This window comes from Lytechinus pictus, chromosome 9 (assembly GCF_037042905.1).
Source record: "Lytechinus pictus isolate F3 Inbred chromosome 9, Lp3.0, whole genome shotgun sequence".
In the NCBI taxonomy this organism is placed as follows: Eukaryota; Metazoa; Echinodermata; class Echinoidea; order Temnopleuroida; family Toxopneustidae; genus Lytechinus; species Lytechinus pictus.
In genome coordinates, this window is record NC_087253.1 from 13,769,287 (window position 1) to 13,786,699 (window position 17,413).

General features: G+C 37.4%; 1 protein-coding gene across 1 annotated transcript; it reads left to right on the top strand.

The window, feature by feature from the left end:
* Positions 1-1,348: 1,348 nt before the first annotated feature.
* On the top strand, positions 1,349-16,031 carry LOC129267708 (trichohyalin-like). The gene is made up of 6 exons (XM_064104741.1): positions 1,349-1,581; positions 2,864-4,721; positions 5,211-5,489; positions 6,429-6,575; positions 11,531-12,227; positions 15,208-16,031. The coding sequence occupies exons 2-6, from the start codon at positions 2,949-2,951 to the stop codon at positions 15,303-15,305; spliced, it is 2,994 nt and encodes a 997-aa protein (XP_063960811.1). The 5' UTR covers positions 1,349-1,581; positions 2,864-2,948; the 3' UTR covers positions 15,306-16,031.
* Positions 16,032-17,413: the final 1,382 nt, after the last annotated feature.

The window sequence follows — 17,413 nt, forward strand, 5'->3', positions numbered from 1 at the left end:
TTAATTCGTTTCAGTTTAGGCTCTGATTTTATAGGTCCCTGACCCTTGTAATTCTTCACTTTCAATACTAAACTTTAAAGGGATGGTCCAGGCTGAAAGTGTGAATAGCTTAATAAATAGAGGAGAATTCACTGAGCAAAATGCCGAAAATTTCATCAAAATTGGATAACAAATAACAAAGTTATTGAATTTTAAAGTTTAGCAATATTTTGTGAAAACAGTCGTCATGAATATTCATTAGGTGGGCTGATGATGTCACATCTCCACTTGTTCTTTTGTATTTTATTTAATTTTAATGAAATTAGGTTTATTCAAATTTTTTCCTCCAAGAACTAGAAAAATTGGATTGACAACTGATTTAGTGCATTAGATATTTATTGCTGCAACTTATTTCATAATAAGGGAGACATATTATTCACACAAGTATGAAATAATGAAAAAATTATGATTTTATGTAATAGCATAAGAAAACGGAAAGTGGAGATGTGACATCATCAGCCCACCTAATGAATATTCATGACGACTGTTTTCACAAAATATTGCTAAACTTTAAACTTCAATAACTTAATTATTTGTTATCCGATTTTGATGAAATTTTTCGGCATTTTGCTCAGTGAATTCTACTCTATGTATTAAGATAGATATTTTCAGCCCGGACCATCCCTTTAATAATGGATTTCAGTTTGGAATTTCTATCATTCTGTTTTGGATTTCAATTCAAAATAGATTCTGTCATTGTAGGGTTTATGGCCAGTTTTGTTCAGGAATATGTGTTCTTCTTAAAAAATTGATAAAATTGATACACTCGGTGTTTTTAGTAATTTATTTTAGCACCCTATTTTGATTCAAGTTAAAATAAAACATTTGAACTCTTTTTTCCCCCGATATGATTTATAAAGGATTGGGGATTAAGGATTAGAAAAAAAATTACAAGGTTGGAAACAAAAAGTCAGGTGGTCGGCCCAAATATATATATTTTTTTAATAGGCCTACTCTATACATACTGGAGTGGAGACTATGGAAAGTGTGTACCGGTAAAATGTACACGTGATTAGTTAATAGTCTACTGCGGGTTCAGTGAGAAGTTTTTCAAGCAGTTTTTTCTTTTTTTATTAATGATCAGACTGCAAAGTGATAAGAAAGAGATAATAATGTTGATGTATAATCTTTGCTTGAGATGAGGCTAGATTGTCCTAGATATATTTACGTTTGACACTCGTCCTTTTGAGCCATTGAAGTAGATAGCCCATTGAGACGTCTAATGAATGAATGGAATGTTTGAGAGTAAACTCTTTATTGTTCTTTTGCTCTCACGAAATAGCCTGGGGGCGTGTCGTGGTTTGTTGCTTTTAAATAGAAAGCGTGTACTCTCTAAAACCGAATGTCTGGTATTTATTACTACTAGAGTCTACTACATGTACTAAATGATTTAATAGTCAGTAGCTACTAGCTAGAGTAAGTGCTTGACATGTACATGTAGCTGAAATGTGATACTGTTCCAGAGCTTGTTTCAGTCATTTCTTACAATTCCTGGATATATTTTGGGGGAAGCTTGCTTGTGCTGCATTTGTCTTATATTATGTAAGTGTAATTTACAGTTACTTGAATTTCCTGTAGACTACCGTGTGTACATCATGTAAACACAATTTACATGTTTACATGAAATGTACTGTATGTAGGCCTACATACATGTATGTATAAGAAAAAATAAACCTTGTGCAGTGTTTTAACATGATTCTTATCTACAGGGGCGGGAAAATCCAGGATTTTCCAAAGGGGGGGGGGGGGATTTTTCTGAGGAAACTTTTGACAAGCCAAAAAAAAAGAAGGTTTTCAACCACAAATTAAGGATATTTTGTACCCGCAAAAAATTTGACAAGCCCCCCCCCCCCAAAAAAAAAAAGGTCTTCAATTTCAAAAGAGGTTAAATTAAGGCATTTTTACATTACAAATTTTAATTTTGCTTCTCAAATGGGGGGGGGGGGGGCACGTGCCCCCTGGATCCGCGCCTGCTTATCTACACCATATTGCATACTGCATAGATACTTGAATCAAGCTTTCAAGTTTAAAACGGAAACAATTTTTGTGGGTGTGTGTGTACAAAGTGTGCTATAACATGCATGTCAGGAATTTGCCCTGCATGGATGTTTTTTCTTGGTTCTCATGTATTTATTGTCTTGTAAATTTCATTACATACGTGTATATGATAGGCCCCAATGCAAACAAAGTTCGTTGGAACTCCTTTGGAAGTGCACAGAGATTTCAGATGATATTATCTTAAAACCGTTCATGTATGAAATATTAGAAGTATAAGCAGCTGCAGCTGTCGCTGTTGCTATTGTTGGCGTTCAATCAATTTCACCTTCGTGAAATTGTGTTTACCCCAAGAACAGTTGGCCACTGAGCACATCTCTCTAGATGTGTCCTACCCGGCATTTTACTCTATGATTACTGGTAGTCTTTGCAGACCAGTCTTTAAAATTCCAGTGGCATCTAACGACTCCTTATTCTGGTAGGGTTTACATTTACAATACATGTTCTGTATTTTGCAAAAAGTATGTGGACTTTTGTCTTTGTATATATACAGATCTAATGTTTCGCAAACACTGAGGGGTACAGTATACAGCATTTTCAGGTTTCAAAGAGTGCGGTACATATGTATGCCTCTGTTTCTATGCATATAGAGATTCTGTATTTTATTCCATTATTGTGTGGAAACTTTGGAAATGCACAGTACATGTACATGTAAATTTGCTATGATTATACATTAAAATTCTAGACATTCTGCATACATGTATTGCAAAATTTTCTCTTTTAACTGTTTAATAATTTCATTAGATTTTTCTTTGTTTTTATCTTTCAGACGCTGTCTTGCAGGGAAGCTGCTCATCACAATGGACCTTCTCAGATGACATCACGATGACATCATAGATAGACGTCTACCAGCCATGGTGGAGTTGAAAGTATGGGTGGACGGGGTCCCGCGGGTGGTGTGCGGGATCACCGAACTCACGACCTGCCAGGAAGTCGTCGTTGCTCTGGCCCAGTCAACGGGTCAGGTCGGACGGTTCAACCTGATGGAGAAATCACCAAAGATGGAGCGTATCCTGCACCCAAAGGAGAGTCCATACCGTGCCTTAGAAAAATGGGGTCCCATGTCAAAGAATGTCCGCTACTTCCTCAGGCGGAAGGGAACAACACCGTATAGTCGGACACCACACAGCAGCAGGCCGTCTTCCGTGACGAGCCTGAACCTTTCGAGTCCCGATGATCGCTTCTTAGCGGATTTCGGAGTGGATGGCGAGGATGAGGATTTGAGAGCGGCCGCGTATCAGGCGTCAATGTACGGCAACGGGAAGCAGGGTGCACTGCAGAGACTTGAGCTAGAGAGACATACTCAGCTGATGAAGGAGGAGGAAGAACGTCGGATCCAGAAGATGGAGAGAACAAAAGACTTTCAGAGAGATCAGGCCGTTGAGAAAATCAAGGAGATTGAAAGGGAGAGATTTATAGACCAAAGGAGAGAGATGGAACGACAGCATGCGTTAGCGATCGAGAAGGAACAACAGAGGAAGAGGGAGAGATGGAAGGAGGAAGCACAGGCTAGAGATGCGGAAGAGGCGGCAAAGATAAAGAAAATTGAACATTTAAAAGAACAAGAGAAACAAAAAGAACTTGAACAGCAGAGGCAGCAGTACCTGAAAGAACAGGAAGAAAAGGAACATAAAATTCAAGAGTTGGAAGAGATGGTGCGAGAGAAGGAACGGCAGAAGGAAGACGAGAAGAAGAATGAACTGGAGAGATTGCAGGAGAAGCAGAGAGAAGAGCAGAGGATTAAGGAGGAAGAGATAACAAGATTGAAAGAAGAGGCAAGGAAGCAGGAATTGGCACGTAAGAAAGAAGAGGAGAGAAGGATAGAGACTGAATTGAAAAAGGAAGCGGAAAGGATAGCGGCCGTGCAGCGAGAGAGGGAATGGCAAGCAGAGAGGGATAGGTTACAAAGGGAAGCAAAGGAATTCGAAGAACAGAAGAAGAGGGAGGAGATCAAGAGAAAGATTCTTGAAAAGCAGCGAGAGGAGGACCAGCTTCGAGAAGCGGAGAAGGAAGAGGAGCGGCAACTGGAAATTGAAAGGGTCCAGAGAGAAGCAGAATTAAGGGAAGAAGAGCGAATAGCGGAGATGGAAGTCGCGCGTCAAATAGAAATACAGAAGCAGAGGGAAATCGCCAGAGAGAAAAAGCTGATCGAGGAAGAGTTGCGGAAAAAAGAAATTGAACATCAAAACGCCCTTCAGAGGCAAAAAGATGAAGAACTCAAAAGAGAAAAATTGAGGCTCCAGGAAATGGAATGGGAGAAGGTCAGGATAGCTGAGAGGGAGCGACAGAACGAACAACAGCGACGAAAGGAAGAGCGAGAAAAGGAACAGCAGAAGCAGGAAGAGATAGCAAAGGAGAAGAAGAGAATCGAAGAGGAAGTTCAGCAGAGAGAGGGCGAAAAGCTTAAGGAATTGGAGCTTGAGAAAGCGAAGCTGGCGGAAATTGCGAAGAGGACGGAGGAGGAGCGACTGAAAGAGATCGAGAGACAGAAGGAATTGGAGAAGCTGAGGGCGGAGGAGGTAGAGAAGAAAGAAAAGGCACGGAGGGAGCGGATCGAGATGGAGAAGGTCAAAATCCTGGAGGCCAGAAGACAGAAAGAAGCTGCCAGGAAAAAGGACGAAGATCAAGTAAGAACAAAAGTGATCCCTCTTTTCATGTTCTATTAAAAAGCAATTTTGATATGGAAGGCTGAAGTACAAATGTTAACCAAACTCTGTCTATCTGTACTGAAATTTGGTTAGAGATTAATGAAAGTAGTTTTAGTATTTCACTGATTTCATGAGGAAGTCTGTAAAACCAAGATAGATTTTATTAACCAAACTCTGTGAAATCCTGAAATCTTAGCAGAAAAACAATCGCACTGAAGATAACCAACACAGGTATAACACATATAGAACAGTGTAGTTTTATTGCTTGGAAAATCCCTGACAATTTTAGAAATGCCTTGCTTTATATTTTGCTCATTAAAATTTCCTTACACAGTCATATACCACATATTTTTATTTATACAAAAATGAAACAATGAAATGCACCCCAGATCAGAGTTTGATTAAACCTGAATTCAGAATACAAGCCTATGATGTGTAAACTTTATCTGCTCATTTCTTTTCTGTCAGAAACGACTGAAGGAGAAGGAAAAAATCAACGAGCTGAACCAGATCGTCAGTGTTCAGCAGGAGCGGATCGAGACGCAAAAATCACAACTCACCAGCATCGAGGATGCCATCCTATCCCTCCAGATGTTTGAGATGGACCCGGAGCTGGACCAAATCGAGGATAAGATCATCGAGTTCGAGCAGGCCATTAAAAAGAACAAGAGTGCCCTTAAAGAGATGGAATTCTGGGAGAACGAGCTGGAGATTGAGCTACAGCTGTGTGACAGACTCAATGAGGAGGTAAGAATAATGTCTACTCTTTAACTTGGGGATTGAAGTCTGACTTTGAATTGCACTTAAATTTCCAGTTGTGTTTGTTGTATAAAAAAATATTAGAAATCGCCCCCCATAATAATAATAACAAAAAGAAGAAAAACAAATATAATAATAATGAATTACGATGTTGATGATGGTGATGATCATGATGATCATGATGATGATGATGATCATCATCATCATCATCATCATCATGGTGATGATGATGATCATGATGATGATGACCATGATGATCATGATCATCATCATCATCATGGTGATGATGATGATCATGATCATGATGATCAATGAATAGATTAAATAATGAAAAAATAAAAAAAATAAAATAAAATTGCCTTGCAATGAAGAAAGAAAGATAATGAGTAATGGGAGCCATGTAAAGATAGAAAACATAATGTAAATGTCATTTTGAAATTTTTGGTTTTCAATAATTTTAACACAGAGGCCCGTATACTGAAGACAGGTTTAACTCAGACCATAGTCTAACTTTGTGCTAAAATTATGGGAAGCCAAACGTGTCAAAATTTAAGTTGTATGTTTCTTATGCTCTTTCCTGATTCATTGATGGTGAAGACAATCGTCTATTTATACATGTACTTTCAGACAATTACGAATGATTTGAGAGCCAAATGAACTGAAATATGATATCTCTACTGCTAGTGATTTATGTAACAATTGGCTATCCATACTTGAACCACAACATTAATCCTGAGTTTTTAAAGTAAAACCCGACTTCAGAATACGGGCCAGATTGGCCTATTAAAGTTAAGCTGGACTTCAGAATATGGGGCTCAAGCGACTGGTGGAAGAACAGCCTAGGACTCCCCTAGTAATGCATGAATTTTCTATCTTCTCTTGCTTCAATATCAAGCCAGCTATGTTTCACGATTGTGTGTTTTGTAGGTGAAAGCACTGAAAGCGAAGGTTGAAAAATGCCAGAGACAGACGGAGGAAAAGCAGGCGGAGATCCGGAGGATCGACGAGAGGATGCGGAACGAAGAGGAGAAGATACAAAGAGAAGGAGACGAGCAAGCAAAGAAAGACCTTCTTGTGAGTACCTTGATCTTTCATTCTATCAGTTTCTCAATCATAGAGGTAGCTTGGTCTTGTGGATATGTCTCCGGTCTATAGATCACAAGGCTCAGGGTTCAATTCCCAGTATCGATCTACATAGGTGTCTTAGTCTATTGGATATGTCTCCAAACTAGATTCCCACCTCATTTGGCAAGATGTTGATCTACAGTTGAGGACAATAGTTTACATTCACCCATGGAATTCAGTGAAATTTGTTCTCTTACCAAACATCGTAAACTTTACTATATCTTCAGAAATATAAATACTACCATGGTGAATTTGGTATCAAATGAAAGAGCGTATTAAACTCTTTCATATGATTGGGATGCCGTTTGGGATAAAAGTGTATTTCGGCTGGAATTTTCTTTGAAGATCAAAAGTAATATTCATGCCAATGACTTCTATTGTAATTTCAAACATCGTTTCATAGAAATTTATAAATGTCAAATGTATGCTTTATATTACATTTTCTATCCTTGTCACCACTGAACAAAAAAAGTGTGATCTGAAATGTTTGTGTTGAGAAGTAACTAGCACAAATATGAAATGTTTTTGTCAAGTTTTTATGTTTAATTTGTCTAAAATATGAAGATTTTTTTGGGGAAAATGACACCTAAATATTTGTTTGCTCGTTATGACGAAACGGGCATGACATACTCATTTGTTTGATATCAAATTCATCATGATAGCACAAATATTTCATAAGATACAGTGAATTTTATGATGTTTGGCAAGTGTCAGCTATTCTTTGAATTTCCTGGGTGTATGAAAACTTCTGGCCTCAACTGTATATTTATATGTACTTTTGCCACTCTTGACCCAGGTGAGGTAAATGCTTACCGGGATGGAATTCATTCCTTGAAATGCCAGTAAAAAGTACTTTATTGGCAGTTTTGCTATTAAATTGGGGTAATAATATGCAGCGCAAATAGAAACATATTATTGCATATTTGTGCTGTATGTACTTGTTGGTTTATACACAACTTTAAACGCAACTGGTGATCTTCTGGACTGTTTCATTAAATTGTCAGCACTGAAAAATTAAATTCAACTGTTTTATAAACATTTACCATAGTAATAGTCCTTGACCTGGGGCCCCATTTCATAAAGAGTTACAACAGTTGCAACTTTGCCATTATGGCAACTATCAGGGCTCAGCAGCCAATCAAAATCAAGGTTACCATGGTAGTTGCCATAATGACAAAGTTACAACTGTTGTAAATCTTTATGGAACGGGGCCCCAGATTGTGCCCCGTTAACTCTTACTCAATGTGAAAGGTACAGCAAGATCTTTCAGACTGGAGAGTTTACCCCGGTGACTTTTGCTCAATGAGAAAGGGGTGTTTGACTGAGAGTTTATGACACCTATCTGTCATTCTGTTGTTTTATGTCATGTGCCATAGCTTTCAAGGTCAGCTGAACTTTTGTGATATGACCTTTGACCTTCAAGCTTGGAAACACAAGTGTGTGATTTCAGAAGAGGGTAAAAAGTTCATAGGTATCTGTTTCATTGCTTTGGGTCATTAGGTTCATGGTTAACTACTTTGTGTTCTTTTCAATTTAACTTTACCTACCTTCACTTTTGCCCCCCCCCCCCACCATGTCTATTTCTGCTATTGAAATGATTGTGGTTTCAATTGCTTATGTCTGTCTACCCCCCCCCCCTTCAATTTCCTTCCCCTCCCCTCGCTTTCTCTCTCAATCTCTGTGAGTGAGACAGACATAGAATAGGATGGGGGTCGGGTGTCCGGACACTTTATATTTTTGAAGCCTTCTCTTTTGTCTTTGGATTACACTAAAAATATGAATTCAGTAGTTGTAATCATCTTCTATTTTGTTCTCTATGATATTTCCTAATATTTTGTACTAAAAATTGAAGAAATTTCTCTTGTAAATTTTTCCAAATGACTTTCTAAAATTGATCGTCCAGACACACAACAACTGAGTATACTAAAAACAGTTTTAACAATAGGAAAAAAATGTTAAGGGGAAGGGGTGTATAACATTTTAGTGGTTTTTTTTTTTTACTTTGGGCCTTTGGGTGTGTTTTTATTTAGGGGGCGGGTCTCTGTATAAAGTCATCTATTTCTATATATTTTTTGATAATAATAATAATAATGATAATAATAATGATAATAATGATAATAATAATAAACTATATTGATTTCTTTAATAGAAAGTGTTTCAAAGTGCATGCAATATTGTAAGACCAATACAAGCATATGGAGAGCACTGTACATATAGTGGAGGAGGAGGGGTTAATAGTCCAACATGCACGAATACAAGTATCAATCAATCTTGGCAATAAAACTTGAATCATAAACCTTCTCCAGATTGTTTTCTCTCTCCCTTGTTGATAATAACTCTACAGGTAGCCCTCTTTATCGTACTTGGCCTACTGTTTTCAAATCATGTTTGATATTAAATGCTTTTTTTATGACCAGATTTATGAGAGATAAATCATAATTTTATGAGAATCCTCCTGTTGAATGGTTGCCTTGGCAAGTAAATCTCAAGATAACAAGGTCCCTTGGACAATAACATTTTTGGTTTTATCAGGAAACATTGTACACTCAGGGGATGTTTGATAAATCTCAATTCGTAAAGTTACAAATGACTTTGTTAGCAACTGGAAAATGAAGTATTATAATTGATTTCATCTTTAATTTTAGCATTTTCAACAAAGTATTATGGGAAAGTATAATGCTGGGGCCTGTTGCAGAAAGAGTTGCGTTTAATCGCAAGTCCCAAATACGGGTGTTTCATTGGCTGTAAATCAAGTTGCGCAAGATATTTTGAGTTGGGTCTGATCGCAACTCTTTCTGCAACGGGCCCCATGAGAGACTGCCAGAGGCATTGCACTTTCTGCTGTAGGCCTACAATTTTCATTTGAAGTTTAATTTACATATTTATAGATCATAGAAAAAGAAATAAAGGAAATCATGTTTCAATTTTTGCCAATAAAATGATTGTGAAGCCATCTTGGCTTGTCAATGTCATACATGTATAATGATAATAATAATAATAATAATCTGCTTTTATATAGCGCTTAATACATCGAAACGACGTGTCTAAGCGCTTTACAGATCTATATATTATTACCCCGGTCATCGGATTCCCACACACAATGTGTGCAAATCATCCACTCCCTGGGGAGTATTCCAGTCAGTCGCCGATGAGGTACATATACATCCATTGTCATGTGTAGCTTTACTTGCAGCATTGTGAAACAGGTTTAGAAGGAAATGAGACACTACATGTAGCTGAGAAAGGGCAACCATTCCATAAACAAGACTTCACAGTTGACTATATGTTCGACTTGGTGACCTTTTTCTTGTGTTACTTGATGCGCAAAATTTCATCGATGTTGATTATTAAAGCTCTTATTATTAAGGGATCACCAGTCTTCAGAAAGTTGCTCATAACTTACAAACAGCTTTATTGAATTGAATTGAATTTATGAATCACTCTCTCCAGCCATAATTACCTTTGATATTAATCAAGATTATGATATTTGATAAAGTGGCAAGTGCCCGGGAGTTTGGGGGGGGGGGGATTCCCTCCTCTAATAAAGAATTTGAATAAGGAAAAAAAAGAGGGAAGAGCCCCCAAGTGTGGTGGTGATTTTTTTTATAAAGATCTGTGTTGCTTGTCAGAAAATTTTTGATAGGAAAGTACATGTATGTCTAAAAGGGTTTTTTTTTTTTTGGGGGGGGCAGGGGGCTTGAAAGATAATATTAAAGGAAAAGGGTACTAACCCCGTCTTACAAGGTATGTCAGGTACACTGCTTAATAAAGCTCTCCCAAAGTTACCTTATAACTAGAGACAGGTGGTAAATCAGATGAAATACTGGAGAGGGGAAACAAAGGAAGAACAAAAAAAGATACATGAATTAAATAATGATAATAAAAAGAGGGGGAAAACAAGTGTAGGGAAAGAAAACATATTAAGAAGAAAATTTGAAGAAAGTGTAAAAGGTGAAGATTGAGGTCAATTTTACTTGAAACCATCAATCAAAATATCACAATTCCCTTATGATTCCTATATTTCATACACAAAGTGTAAAATTTCACCTCTTTTGGTGTTCTTGAGGGATTAGTCTCTACGGGGGATTAAAGCAATTATTATTTCAAGGGGTTTTTGGATCGCACTGTATTAAAGTCTGCAACAATTCTTTTCAAAGATCAGATCTTTTGAATTCTTTGAGGAGAAAGGTAAGAGGAAATACTGGTTCTCTTTTGTGTGGGTGAGATATTTCGTTTTGACTAGTCTTTACAGTGTATATATGTACAATAGAGGAAGTGGATGTTAGAGTAAAACTGCATGATGTTGTTGGATATTGAAAATATCATTGAACACGTGTGCGTTTTTACAAATGTACGTGTATGTAAAAATCTGAAGAAGAAAAGAATTAATGTGCACATTATAAAGTGTATATGAATTTCAAGTGTTGAAGTTCACATTACTTGCCGTGGATAACAAATGTACAACTTCCTTTTTTATAGGCTACTAAGATATAGGTGCATGTACAGTGTAGCATTTGGCACTGGTGTAGAGATGATGGGGTTGGGGGCGATGGTGCCCCCCCCAAATTTTTTTTTTTTTAAATCAAGAAATTAAGAGAAGAAAAGGAAAAGGGTTGAAATATCATAAATATTATATTTTTCCTGAATATTAAATCAAAATCTATCACAAAATTAGTAGACTTTTGTTTTGAAAACAGTCAAAAATTTTCTCACTTGCAGATGTTTAGAAATATTGCTTATAATTTTATGCTGTATCTGGCCCTCAAAATTTTTGGCCCATTATTCTCCTGGCATTTGATCCACCAAAAATTTAACATAGAAATTCATCACATTTGAAAAATTCTTTGTTGATTATACCAACCAAATCGAAATTGAAAATGTTCGGTTTGCATCATTTCTTTCAGGCGATCCAGGTTCAGCTTGCAGTCTTTGACAAGGAGCTGGAAGAATACGCAGAGAGCCTTCGAGGAGTCAACAAGGAGATCCAAGAGGTGGAGATGCTCCTGGAGAAGAAGGAGAGAGAGATCAAGAAGTTGGTGGGAGACGTGGAGAAGGCAGACAAGGAGATCAAGGAAGAAGAGCGACGGAGACTGGAGGAAGAAGAGGAAGAAATGAAAAGAGTCGAAGAAGAAGAGAGGTATAAAGAGCTAGAGGAAGAAAGGAAGAGAGAAGCGGCAGAGAGGAAAAGAGTCGAAGAAGAGAGGAGGAGAGCGGCAGCAGAGAGGAGGAGAGCGGTAGAAGAGAGGAAGAGAGCGGAAGAAGAGAGCAGAAGAGTGGAAGAAGAAAGGATAAGAGTCGAAGAGGAGAGACGGCGGGCGGAAGAACAACAAAGACAGGCAGAAGAAGAGAGAAGGAAGTTGGAAGAGGAGAAAAGAATGGAGGAAGAGCGAAAGAAAGAAGAAATGAAGAAGGCAGAAGAAGAGAGAAAGCGAGCAGAGGATGAGAAGGAGAAGGAGGATAAGAGGAAGGAAGAGGAGAACAAGGTAGCGGAAGAGAAGAAGAAGGAGGATATTCAGAAGGAGAAAGAGGATCAGCAGAAAGATGGAGAGAAGAAAAAACCAGCTCCGCTGCCCAAACAAGGAGAACTCATCAAAAATCCAAGTAAGTTTCTTATTAATACTGTTCTAGCAGCCTGTAGCTTTAGGAGTACATAATTGTACAAGATTTCATTACAAAGCACTTTGGTTTGGGTTGCATGGTAGTAAATTTGATAATTACATAAATCAAGAAGTGAAATTCTCATTAAATTCTACCTACATGTACATGTAGTATGAAATTGTTGAAGATCTGTTCACAAAATACAATGCCCGTATTCTGAAGTCAGGTTTAACTTTAAAAGACCATGGTCTAACTCTGTGCTAAAATTATGGGAAGCTAAAAGTGTCAAAAATTTTATTAAATTGTATGTATCTTATGTTTTCTGTGCTCTTTCTTGATTCATCGATGGTGAAGACTATCGTCTATTTATACTTCCTAGACAATTATGAATGATTTGAGAGCCAAATGAGCTGAAATATGGTATCTCTACTCTTGGTGATTTATGTAACAATTGGCTATTCATACTTAAACCACAACTTTAAACCTGAGTTTAAGTTGTGGTTTTTGTCTCGCCTGCATAGCAGAGCGAGACTATCCGACGGCGACGGCGGCGGCGGCGTCAACATAAAATCTTAACCTAAGGTTAAGTTTTTGAAATGACATTATAACTTAGAAAGTATATGGACCTAGTTCATGAAACTTGGACATAAGGTTAATCAAGTATTACTGAACATCCTGCCTGAGTTTCAGGTCACATGACCAAGGTCAAAGGTCATTTAGGGTCAATGAACTTAGACCATGTTGGGAAAATTATTTTCAAAATCTTAACCGAAGGTTAAGTTTTTGAAATGACATCATAACTTAGAAAGTATATGGACCTAGTTCATGAAACTTGGGCATAAGGTTAATCAAGTATTAGTGAACATCCTGCTCGAGTTTCAGGTCACGTGACCAAGGTCAAAGGTCATTTAGGGTCAATGAACTTTGGTCAAGTTGGGGGTATTTGTTGAATTACTATCACAACTTTGAAAATATATGGATCTAGTCCATGAAACTTGGACATAAGGTTAATCAAGTATTAGTGAACATCCTGCTTGAGTTTCAGGTCACATGACCAAGGTCAAAGGTCATTTAGGGTCAATGAACTTTGGCCAAGTTGGGGGTATTTGTTGAATTACCATCATAACTTTGAAAATTTATGGATCTAGTTTATGAAACTTGGAAATTAGGTTAATCAAGTACCACTGAATATCCTGTGCGAGTTTCAGGTCACATGACCATGGTCAATGGTCATTTAAGGTCAATGAACTTTGGCCGTGTTGGGGGTATTTGTTAAATTACCATCCTAACTCTGAAAGTTTATGGATCTAGTTCATAAAACTTGGACATAAGAGTAATCAAGTATCACTGAACATCCTGTACGAGTTTCAGGTCACATGACCATGGTCAAAGGTCATTAAAGGTCAATGAACTTTGGCTGTGTTGGGGGTATTTGTTAAATTACCATCCTAACTCTGAAAGTTTATGGATCTAGTTCATAAAACTTGGGATATAAGAGTAATCAAGCATCACTGAACATCCCTGTGAGTTTCAGGTCACAAAACCAAGTCAAAGGTCAGTTAAGGTCAATAAACTTAGGCCATGTTGGGGTAATTGTTGAAGTGCCATCATAACTTTGAAAGTTTATGGATAGAGTGAATGAAATGTGGACATGGGTGTAGTTGACAGTCTTAAGTCTCCGTTCAAATGTCATTTATAGTCAATGAACGTGGTATTATGTCATTATATGAATGATGTTTTTGTGAATTATTATTTTATAGTAGTTTTCAAAGTTAGCACTGCTGCTATATTAAATTGCGTAATGCAGGCGAGACTGCCAGAGGCGTTCCACTTGTTTTTTTACCTGATTGCTAAGAAAGCATGAATGCTTGTTAGCAAGCAACCAGAGGACCGACGGCTTAAGGTCCTCTCCGAGGGACCTGGTAATGAGGATAAATGCCTTACCAAAGGGCACTAGCGCACCAAGTGGGAATTAATCCCGGGTCACTGGAATCCGAAAACCCCACTCTACAGACTGAGCTATCGCGCCTCCTCAGTTAAACCCGACTTCAGAATACGGGCCATTGAGTCATAAAAAAAGTAATTTTTAACCTTCTTTACACCTGTGTTCTCTATCCACTTAATCTTTTTCCGTGACATTATGTGAGGACACAACATGGATCAATGGGTTACATCTATGCATTGCATCTGTGCTTGGTGGTCAGCAAAGCATTGGCTTTAACCTGCCAGCTCATTTGTTGACATCTGTAACGTTAATATCCATATTAACACACTCATTAACTAAAAGTATTTTAGTTTAGGAGTCGCTGGTCACGAAACTCAATGCAGTGAGAAGCAAGTCTATTTCTGTTATTATTATTATTATTATTATTATGGGTGTGGGAGTGATATTTGCATCATAATTAGTTGTCAATTTTGGGGGGTGAATGGCCAATATAAAAGAGGTACGGAAATCATAGATACAATGAGTGAATAAGTCAAATTTGAAATCCTTTTGCTGGTACCGGTATATCACTCGGTTCATCACTCAAATACAACACTACTCGTCAACACCTACACACTATCTAGACTTCTATGCTCCCGTGACTATGTTCTTCTCTCGGTTCCAAAGTGTAAAACAAAGTGGGGGGATTTGGGGAGGGCTTTCGTTAATACAGGGCCTCGCTATGGAATACCCACAAGAGATCGTTATAGCCAGTCTGCCATGATATTTAAGATTGAACTGAAAACTTACCTTTATAATTTTTTTAATCAATTATATGAGTTATTTCTGTGTTCCTATGTAATTTTGTTTCCTCCCCCTTCACTTGTGCACCTTGAGAATCTCTAACGAGATGGAAATGGCACTTTGTATATTGTTGATAATATTATAGGGCTGCCATGGGCCGGAAATTATGCAAATTGTAGACAATAAGAGATTGAGTGGTAAATGAATTGATTTGATTTTCTTTTTATTTTGTTCTTGAATCATTTTTCCTCACAGCTCCAGGAAACGCTCCTCCTCGAAAGATGCTAAGAAGTCCCAGAGATCTCTTCAAACAAGCTCCAAGCTCGGACAACCCTGAAGGCGTCTTCGTTTAAACACCCCTGCCGTAAGAATGGGATGATCCACCTGATTAGACAACCCTCAAGGCGTATTTGTTTAAACACCCCTGCTGTAAGAATGGGTGATCCAGTCTTGCATGAAAGATTCTGGAAGTGGAAAGCCCTATCAGTTCAAACAATCTCCTGTTTTAGACAACCCTGAGATGTTTAAACACCCCTACTGTAAGAATGGAATGATCCGCCTGCTGTATACACTTCTAACCAACTCTGAAACATTTCCAAGCTCAGACAACCCCGACAGCATTTTGTGTTAAACACCCCTGTTGTGAGAATGGAGTGATCCACCTAGCACCTCTATGTTTTGATTGGATGGATCCATGTGTCAAAGGTTATGTCTTAAGTTTGTACTATTCTGAACACTCCCCCCCTTATTCTTTGACTAGATTCATGTCGATCATTCATGTTGAAAACTTGAGCCATGGGTTAAATTTGAAGAATTAATTGTTTAAGTTTGGTTTCCTTGTATATTTTAAAAAAAAAACCTTAATGCCAGGAAACTACCTGCATCATATATGAAATGAAAATAATCTTCATTTGTTCATTTTTAAGGAATTCTGCAGTTCGTATAGGTTTTGTAAAGGACCAATAAGTTTCAGCAGGTGACCTTATAACAGACCAAATGCTGTTACAAAGGTTTGAACTTTGACCCAGAAGGAAATGTTGCATTGCTATGGGTCAAAGGTTAGGTGTTGGGTTTCTTATTAGACAATGTTTCATGAAGTGGCTTATAAGTGACTTTCACTGACAAAATCCCTCTCAGCCAATCAGACGTAAGTATTTCAGTAGCTTATAACATATCAGTGGGAAGATACTTCATGAAAAGCTTCCTATCTCTTGATATAATAGAACTCAGAGGATCAAGTTAAATCTTGCCAATTTTTTTTTTTTTTTCTTTTTTTTTTTCCTAAAAAATGTTTAATAAATGCTACAGGAGTGTGATTATATTACTTTATTGCCTTTAGATGTTTACAAAAAATAAATGTATCGGATGTATGAGGTTGTTGTTAAACACAATCAAATACGTCATACAGTTTGTGTAAATATGCCATTGGTCATTTCCATAACATAATTATGTCCAATGCAACCCCGATGTGTGGGTCTTTCGTGAAATTATTTTTCTGTTTTCTGTTGACTTGGACACGTTATGAAGTGACGTTGGAGTGAAAAAAGTGGGAGGGGGTGTTGGACATACAAAAGGGTTGATTATACTGTATTGTGGAATTGCCCAGGAAGTATAAATTTCATAGATTTCAGAATTATTATTAGATATTGGTTCATGGGTATTCCATTGTGGTTTTATTTTGCTGGTAAGGAAAAGAAACATATCAACGTAACTTTATTAGATTTTTCAAAATGAATTTATTGTGCTAAGATAAAGTTGGCAAAATTATGCTCTTTTCAATTTATGACAATAATGATAATGATAATATTCAATTTCATTAACAGATGTCCACATGAAGATTTTTAAAAAATATATGTACATGCACAATGCATATGTTTACAGTGTACATATTAAAGTTGAAGGCTCTCAGAAGAAATCGTCTTCTGGAGATGATCCTCATAAAATAGGAAGTATGTCAAAGACAGAGTGAACAAAATCAGATAGGAATTAATTAGTGGGTTTTTCGAGAATCAGAAATCTTATCAAATCAACTCAAGGCACTAGTGGCCATTTGGTCTGGTTACAATTGTATGTGGTATGTAATATAGAGTAAAAAAAAAAGGTTACACATATTACTATTCAAGTATCTACATGTATGACATACTTTAGAATAGTAAATCGGTTACACTTCGTAATTCCGAAGGTTCGTAATTCCGAAGGTTCTTTATTCCGAAGGTTCGTAATTCCGAAACACGTAATTTGCCTATACCTCGATGTTCGTTAATCCGAAAACGTAAAAAGGTTCGTTAATCAGAACATTTGTGGCGCTATTCCGAAGGTTCGATAATCCGAAAACGAAATAAGGTTCGATGTTCCGAAGGTTCGTTAATTCGAAAACGAAATAAGGTTCGTTGTTCCGAAGGTTCGTTAATCCGAAAAACGAAATAAGGTTCCTTGTTCCGAAGGTTCGTTAGTCCGAAAA